Source organism: Centruroides sculpturatus, unplaced genomic scaffold (assembly GCF_000671375.1).
Source record: "Centruroides sculpturatus isolate CEXI.00-Female unplaced genomic scaffold, Cexi_2.0 scaffold187, whole genome shotgun sequence".
In the NCBI taxonomy this organism is placed as follows: domain Eukaryota; kingdom Metazoa; phylum Arthropoda; class Arachnida; order Scorpiones; family Buthidae; genus Centruroides; species Centruroides sculpturatus.
The window spans coordinates 230,229-239,060 of NW_019385662.1; the positions used below are offsets into that span (position 1 = coordinate 230,229).

An 8,832-nucleotide genomic window follows, 5' to 3' on the forward strand; every position below is an offset into this window, starting at 1 on the left:
TCCAAAGTCACTATATAGATTTCATGCTCTGTACGTGCAGGAAACTACACGTTCGAGTTCGAGCCACAGAATTCCTTTTATAATTTCAAATTAGTATATTTTCATTTAGAGGTTATTCTGACATAATTAAAAGCATGCTGCGACATGTCACAGATTGTCAATATCTAAATATATAAAATTACTTGTCCTGACTGACTGACTGACTGACTGAATGACTGATTCATCATCGCCCAGAGCAAACCGCTGAACCTAAAGAGGTGAAATTTGGTACACAGTTAGGGTACGTCATGAAAACGCACACTAAGAAGGGATTTTTCGAAATTCCCCCGTGGGGAAAGAGAAAGGATTAAGGCTTAACTTGAAGAACGGCTTCTACTGTACTATTTTAGATGCGATTTTTTGTTTTCAACTACGTTTAGTCTTCATTGAGTACTTAGGTGTATTAAATTGATAGCATTTCAGACATTGTTATAAATATTTTTATATATTTCGATTTTTTAACCAAATGTTCGAACCGTTTTAAATTCGAATTTGTTATTGCATATTGGTTCGATTATAGAACGATTGTAAACGTTCCAGAAAATTGATCAAATTGAAAACATTTTGTTTGATTCTCGGCGATTCTCATCATTCTCAGCAATTGGTGTTATATATCAATTACTATGGTTGTCGAAATACTGACTATAAATGGGGTTTGCTTGCAAAATCCTCGCGGGCAAAGCTAGTTCAATATGTAACTGTTGCAAGCTTCTGAAAATTCTTTACTTGTCAGAATCTGTAATATCTTGCATAATTGCGTTAATACTGTCTTAAATTGTCACCATGATGAATGGTAACTTCATTACGCAGGTTGTGAAAACTGTGCAAGTATATAAATGACAACTCCATAAAACCGATTAATTAATTAATTAATTAATGCCAAACAAGCTGTCGAAGTATTGAGCTATCATTATAATAAGACTAATTATATGATTCGATTAAAAATTAATTTTTCTAGAGGTAAGCGGTTAGGCCGCCATGTCGTTTTAATTTTAATAATTATTAAGTAATAATTTTAATTTTAATTTAGATTTTAGAAAAAAAAAATCGGTCTGGAAGGGGACTTTGAAACCGCTCGTGGATAATGATCGCAATATTGATCGTCTTTGTTTTTACTATACAGCTCTATTATATATAACAGAGGGAAGTATGGTAATCGGTTAAAAAGAATCCCCCAAAAGTTTTACATTTTTGGGCTCGGAAACCTTGAAACGTCGAGTTTTTTCTGTATGTGGGGGCTGAAGCACGATTTGTTAATTAAAGCTTAATAACTCCTGCGATTTTTGTCGAAAATTTCTGAAATTTTGCAGCGGGGTTTGTTTTTTAAGGGAATTGATGGTCTTAGATTTTGGTGGATAAAGGTCGATGGGGTAGGGAGATAAAGGGAGTCGTGTGTGTAGTATCTCCAGTTGGGTCAGGCTTAATGACGATTTTATTCGTTATTAGCATTTACAATTTTTTTAAAAATAAAACCCATTCCTACTCTCAAAATTAAGTTTTATGCCATGTTATAGTAATTAAAAATATTAAAAATTTTTTAATAATAAAATTTGTAACAGATAGCGCCACATACGCACTTTTAAACACTGTCAGGAATGTTAAGCAATTCGTTTTAACTGCGATGTTTGAACTGTACGAATGTTCTATTGATTTATAAAATTCTTTCCATTCTTTTTAATTTAAATTATTTCCGTTACGTTTAATGTTCTTGTTTTTTTTTCATTTAAGTTCGATATTTTTGTTAAGAGTTTGTTTTTGATATTGAATTTTTCCGAAAAAATGGCGTTTATCAGAGTGTTGAAATTTCTTTTCGTTTTTATTTTCATTTTATTTTCCGAGTGGATGACTTTCGAAATTCTCAAAAGTGAATTTTATAGTTTACTTCGTTAATTCGGTTTAATTATAGTTGTAAGCTTCTTCCTCTAAAACATTAATTTAATAATTATCTGAATTAACCAGATGGTAGAGTGTCTGATTGAACTGTGAGTAGACATAGTAATCGGTTGGAAGTACGAACAGTTACAGTGTAATCATGTAACCTGTTACTATTATGTTAAATGTTGCAGGTATACGAATTTATAAACCTGCAAGAGGAGGGTCCATTGAGGACATAAATGCATTCCACTAACCACTAATAAAAGTCTTTTCTCAATATGATCTCGATTACTTAGGCTCCATTGCAGTTTAATAAGCCTCATATCTCTACCATCAAGTTAATTGAGATAATTATTAAATTAGTTTAATTATATTCGTAAATAGCAAATATTGTTGATTTATTTCTTCAGAATCCCACGAAACATCTTACGATGATGACCATCAAAGTTATACAGAATCAAAGATTTCGAACATCTTTCGAAGTAAGTCAGAGGAGACTAAGGAAAATGATTGGGAAATGCCCAAAAGTATGACCAAAGTGTTTGAAAAAGATAGCAGAGCAAAATTCAGGAAGATGATAGGAATCAGTTTTCATTGCAAGAAGGTAGAATCTTTTTGGTCGAAGTTAATTAGAAGATTTCGTAGAGTACAGAGAACTTTAAAATGCAGTCTCCTGTGGGTGGATTGTACCGAAAAACCTAAATCTATAAAAGAAATATTTATAAAAGCGGCTTGTCAGAAAGTGAAGCCAATAGTAAAAGCCACTAAAAAATTTTTAAGAAAACTTCTTCCCTGTGAAAATGAATATTAAAATATCGTGAATCGATATTTTTTAAAAAAATTAATGTTATCTTTTAAGTATTAAAATCGATACACAAGTTATCTTTATTGTGCTTTTGTGTTTTATGTTACAATAATTTATTCTCGTATTTTATTACAAATTTGAGATATTGTATTTACAATTTAAATGATTGATATTTAGCCTATATAAATAAAATGACTGAACAGAGATTACTTACAGTACAAATTTAAATCAATAGATAATATTTTGAACTCACTAATTAATTTTTACTAAAAACAATTGTAAACCTATAAATTTGCACTGTCGTCGGTCTGGCTGTTCTTGCTTAATCTCGAGAATGATATTAGATAAATGAGTGTATACCAAGCGTGGAAAGCACATGGTCAGGAGGCTCCACTTAATTAAGTATATACTAACTTTCGGTTTGAACTGGAAGTCACCTTATTTCATTTCGAAATGTTTCCCTAAAAGGTGTTACATATGTGACTGGCACGAGTCTGTTGCTAATAGAAAAAGTATGATGTACAGTACAAGAACGAGACACCACTAAAATCAAGGCTTATATTTTAAATTAAATAAATTAAAAATATGATTAAAAATTGTAGCCCGGCATTGTGACGGTTCCACAATAAATAATTTCTCGTTTAAAACAAATAATACTATAAATATGTGAACGAAAGTCTACTAAATAATAAAACAACTATTATCGTGTATTTAAGTGACGAAGTAACATTCTAAGAATTAGAAAATGCTGGGATAACAAATGTACTGTACGTAATTTGACTTTCCACTTCTTTTCACATATAAAGATTATTTATTTAGAGTAAGAATTTTATATGCAAATTCAAAAATATGTGCTGGGTTTTGTATATATATATATATACAGTTTTTTTGGATAAATATATCTGTATATATATACAGATACATTTATACAGTAAAACTTCTGTAAACAGCACCATAATGAAAATTTGTTTTGTTTTAGGAAGTTTTCTATTTGAATAGTTTTTAGCACTTTTTTAAAAATCTTTCAACTATATGAAACTTGTAACTGTAAACAAAATAACAACGACTTGGCAAAAAGGGTGTAAAGAGCTACTGAATAAATCAGTGTTTCTCAACCTCTAATGAATCGTCGCCACTTTCAACGTAGTATCGCCCCCTTCAATAAAACCGTTACGTAGTATCGTCCCTTCACTTAAAAATTCCGATGCCGAGGGCCAAGGCTAACGCCAAATTCGTCATGCATTGAATAGACTAGTGACTAGTATAATGTTATTTGTTTAATTATTTTACGATATAAGATTAATTAGATATTTTATTCGTTAATATAATGTTTTACTATATCGCCCAGAAAATTGTTTTTCGCCTCCCAAAATATAAATTGTTACTAATCGCCCCTCAACATGGAAAAACGCCCACATGGGGGCGATATCGCCCCCGTCGAGAAACACTGGAATAAATGAAGATTAAGAAGTTATTCTTATAGGTACGGTAAAATTGTATAGTGCTCAGTATTTCATACACTTTTCTACTTACCACATCATGGCTCTTTTACAGTGATTAATAAAAAACGAAATTAATAATTAATTATGTGTATGTATTTAAAATTCAAAAGATCATGCAGTTGAACCTATCTATCCCCAACACGTTTATCTCAAAATCAATTTTTTCCCTGCCTTTTGTCAACCAAAATTCGATATATTTTCTATTTGTTGATTTGTTTTTTGAAACCGTGTCCTGTTTTATATTTGTGGCGTAGTAAACACTAGTATTGTGTTTTATTCCAAAGACACATGCCAAATTTTCATCAAATTCCTTTATTAGTTGAGTCGATACGGTACATTGTTTTGTACTCGTTTCGGGCTTTGCCCCTCTTCAGTCAACTAAAATACAATATATATATTTTAACTTATTACAGTGGAGAATTTACATAAAACAATGAGTACATAAACGATATATAGACGTACCTTTTGGTTACACTTTGTATAATTTAAAAACATGTAAAATCTGCTTTAATCTTTTGTAAATAAACTAGTATATATTACAAATTAAAAGGTTAAAATCTTCTAAAATCTTCTCTTTTAGGCATATTTTGATACAACACAACTGTAAAAAATTTTTAGCTGTTTCCGCCCCCCTTTTACCTTCCACCCCTTTTTTATTTTTTCTCTTTTTTCTTCTCAGGGGCGGAAACAGCTAAAATTTTTTTACAGTTGTATTGTATCAAAATATGCCTTAAAGAGAAGATTTTAGAAGATTTTAACCTTTTAATTTGTAATATATACTAGTTTATTTACAAAAGATTAAAGCAGATTTTACATGTTTTTAAATTATACAAAGTGTAACCAAAAGGTACGTCTATATATCGTTTATGTACTCATTGTTTTATGTAAATTCTCTACTGTAATAAGTTAAAATATATATATTGTATTTTAGTTGACTGAAGAGGGGCAAAGCCCGAAACGAGTACAAAACAATGTACCGTATCGACTCAACTAATAAAGGAATTTGATGGAAAATTTGCCATGTGTCTTTGGAATAAAACACAATACTAGTGTTTACTACGCCACAAATATTTTCTATGTTTATCTCAAATAATTTCTTCGCAAATTGTGCACTGAAGTGTCAGTGACATATTTTGATAATAAATTGTTTTCTTTTGAGTCGTAGAAATAACAGCTCGCTTCTGCCGAGTTCATAAATCCACTGAACACTTGTAGTTTGCTGTGGATTCACGCCTGGCTAACGAGCTGGAGACCTGAAATTTTCTGAGTTTTCTTTGGTGTTTCCGTTAGTAACACTTAAATAGCGGCTAGTTTCTCATAAATGACTTTCCGGAGGCAATTTTCCCCTGGCCTTTGTGTCACATTGCCGTAAACTAATAAACTAAACTAAACTAAACCAATTATAAGTTGTAGTTGAGAAATATTTCTTGCAATACAGTACATGGTTGCAAGTAACGCTTCTTTTCTCTGATTGGCTAAGAGTTTAGTTTACTGTTGAAAAACGTCAGGCATTAGAAACTATTGGAAAACTATTTGTGTTAAAGTATGTCACATATCTTTTATTTATACCAAATACAGGTGTGTACTGTACTTGCTATTGTATTAATAAAATATTGTACCATCAATCAAACCTATTAATGTTTACTGTGTAGGAACCTCTATATCTCGAAACCTGTCTATCTCGAAGGTTTTCTCGTTTCCGTGAGATTCAAGATAGACAAATTTAACTGTACAAGTAGAGCATCGATTATCCGACCCCCCGATTAACCGTCACCTCGGTTAACCGACCACGTTCTAGTCGGCAAATTCAAATGTCCGCTAGTGATGTGGCGCTACAATATTTGGCTATGTTATTTTTACGTGTTTTAGCTGGCAACACTTATTCGACCATGAAAGGGAGCCAGTATTTAAACGAGGCTTAATTTTCTAATTTTTAACGATACAATAGCGACGATTATTATTTTTAAAAAAATTTGATAGGCTTAACATGGAGGAAAATTCAACGCGAAGTAAGTTAATAGCGATATACTAATATACTAATTACATGGGATATAATAATATACTACACTAATAATGGATTTTTTCATACTTTTCGGTTATCCGACTTTTCAATTATCCGACCAACCCCAGTCCCCAATTGAGTCGGATAATCGTTGCTCTACTGTATATTGAATTTAAGTTATCATAATCATTAAATATTCATTTATTTTAATTTTAATTTAAATCATTATAATCAGTGTTATCTTTGTGCTTGTTTTAAGGCAAATAGATTTTTGAAATCAGGTTCTACTTTGGTAAGTCTAATCTTAAATCGGAAGCTGCATTCAACTTATTACGGTATTCGTTTTTTAATAAAGATATTATGAAGCACAGAGAAGAGAAAGTTCTTTCCTCCGTGCTTTTAAACGGCAACAGAAAGTTAAGCGCCTAATGCATTAATTAATACGTATAATATAAAAGTTTAAGCCGATTGGTCCATCCCGCATTTACTGCCATAAAAATTCGTACTTTTTATTCTCTGTTACAGCTCAACACGGCATTAGATGGAAGCAAAGTGGAGCACGTTAAGTGCTAGCGACAGTTTGGCTCCATAGATGTTGGCTATTATGAAAAAACGGGCAACAGCTGCAGTTAGCAACGTTTTTCTGTACCTTTATGTATATCGTATTATTTATGTTTATGGTATTGATATAGTTCTATCGCCATGGTGGTAACATACATGGATATAGGTTGTATACACGCGCTTAGATAATTCCATAAATTTTAAAATAATTTTTGGACATATTGTTCCTTACAGTCCATAGGTTTTTAAAAAAATAATTTGTAAATATTGTTCTTTGCATTCCAAGTTCGAATCTTACTGGTTTTAACAACCCGAGGAAGACGGGATACGGTCGAAAACGTTAGTTTTCCATTAATACGAAAATGTATTTAATACTTATTTTTTCTGTTCCCACCAAGTTATATGGAAAATACTACCCATGCCATAAATTATATTAAATTAAATATAAATAAACGAATATAATTTTCATGTCACTTTTATGTTGTACTTCTAATATTAATTGTATTCTATTTTGGAACAGTTTGTAACTGATGTTCCAAACTCTGTCACCTGAGGATAGCTTATAGAATAACTTGAAAATGTTAATATATAAGCAAATAAAAGTCTTATCAGCCAAAGGTGTTTATTGATAATTTTAGTAATTACTCCGAAGAAACTCCATCAGGTGAACTAATAATGAAACATTTAATTATGAAAGTACGTTTTCTATTGTTAACTGCTAATAAAATCTATTGATAAATACACATGTTTAATGTAAACTTAGTATTATTTTATTGTAGTATCAACAATATAACTCTAGATAACACTCTTGTGATTAGATTTCTGCAACATTTTCTTGCAGTGTACTTTGTGTTGTTAAATGTTAATTATACAACACAAAGTACATATTGTATCATTTACTAAAATGATACAAAAAATCGTTTTCTCTACATTCAAATGAGAATTTTAACAACAAAAAAATGCCATTTTAGTTAGAACCGCTCAAAATGTTTTGCATTAATAATTTAAAATTCATATTTTAATTAATGCTTGAATGACTACAAATCTTGGAAATTTATCTTAATCTAAAGATTGTTTATCTTGTATATAACATATATATCAAATTTAAAAAAGTAGAAAACTGACTCTTAATTAATTACACATCTTCGTATCCACACCGGAGAAAAACCGTACGAATGTCAATTATTTCCAGAGAAATTCATTCGAAACATTGACCTAAAAAACATTATAATATTCACACTTAGAAATTTTGCTTCGAAACCTAATTTTTATTTATGTATAATGATCAAAAGATTTAAGCAAAACTGGTTTAAAATTAAAATCATTTTTTAAGTTTTTTGAATGCCCTGAAAGTTTCAACTAAAAAACATTACAATATTCATACTCAGAATTTTCTTCGAAGCTTATAATTCTATAAAAATACAACTTTTTCGTTGATGTACGAAGTTTGGTATTTTTTAGCGCACGTGGTTTTGAAATAAAATTTAAAGTTTTTGACTGCTGAAATTTTTTAATTGCAATTTTCTGTATGAATATACAGAACAGAGTTTACGTATAAGTTTGTTGGAAACACGTTTTCCTTTTAATGAATTTCATTATCATAACTTCATATAAATATCTAAATAGTTAATATGTACAGTCGACTCCCCTATAACACGGTAGATACGTTCCGTTCTTTATGAAATTAATGTTCTACGAGTCCTTAAATACATGAGCCAATCACAGCCGGCATGTATGCAATTTAGTGACTACGGCTGTTTGAAAGGTTTTCTTCTATAAAATTAATCGATTCTAGACTAATTCGACTCAACATTTCCAAAACACGTGTAATTTAAGTTAAGATTTGACAAGGACCATTCTTCGAGATTAACCCCATAAAAATTCAGAGTTAATGCTTATAACTATAAATATTTTATGTAAATTTACAAGCAAATGTTTTATAAAAATAATTAATTTTAGAATGTAAAGATATAAAACAATAATATATAAGCTTCTACATTTAAGATTTAAAATTCTTTTGTGTTTGGATATAAAATACTTTATTTCAA

The 8,832-nt window shown here is 30.3% G+C and overlaps 1 protein-coding gene across 2 annotated transcripts; it reads left to right on the forward strand.

Annotated features, from left to right (window-relative positions):
* Positions 1–1,767: 1,767 nt before the first annotated feature.
* Positions 1,768–2,787, forward strand: LOC111640975. 2 transcript variants are annotated; one of them, XR_002759337.1, is made up of 2 exons: positions 1,768–1,947; positions 2,325–2,787. XR_002759337.1 is itself a non-coding variant. In XM_023387072.1 (2 exons), the coding sequence occupies exons 1-2, from the start codon at positions 1,819–1,821 to the stop codon at positions 2,723–2,725; spliced, it is 486 nt and encodes a 161-aa protein (XP_023242840.1). In that variant the 5' UTR covers positions 1,768–1,818; the 3' UTR covers positions 2,726–2,787. The 2 variants fall into 2 exon arrangements, 1 of the variants encoding a protein (XP_023242840.1); XM_023387072.1 differs by having other exon boundaries at positions 1,768–1,903.
* The last annotated feature ends 6,045 nt before the right edge of the window (positions 2,788–8,832 follow it).

Excerpts from the sequence above, each read along its gene's own strand:
- LOC111640975 (XM_023387072.1), top strand. The coding sequence starts at position 1,819 with ATGGCGTTTATCAGAGTGTTGAAATTTCTTTTCGTTTTTATTTTCATT. Across the intron at positions 1,904-2,324 it reads GACTTTCGAAATTCTCAAAA|AATCCCACGAAACATCTTAC; the intron begins GTGAATTTTATA and ends TTATTTCTTCAG.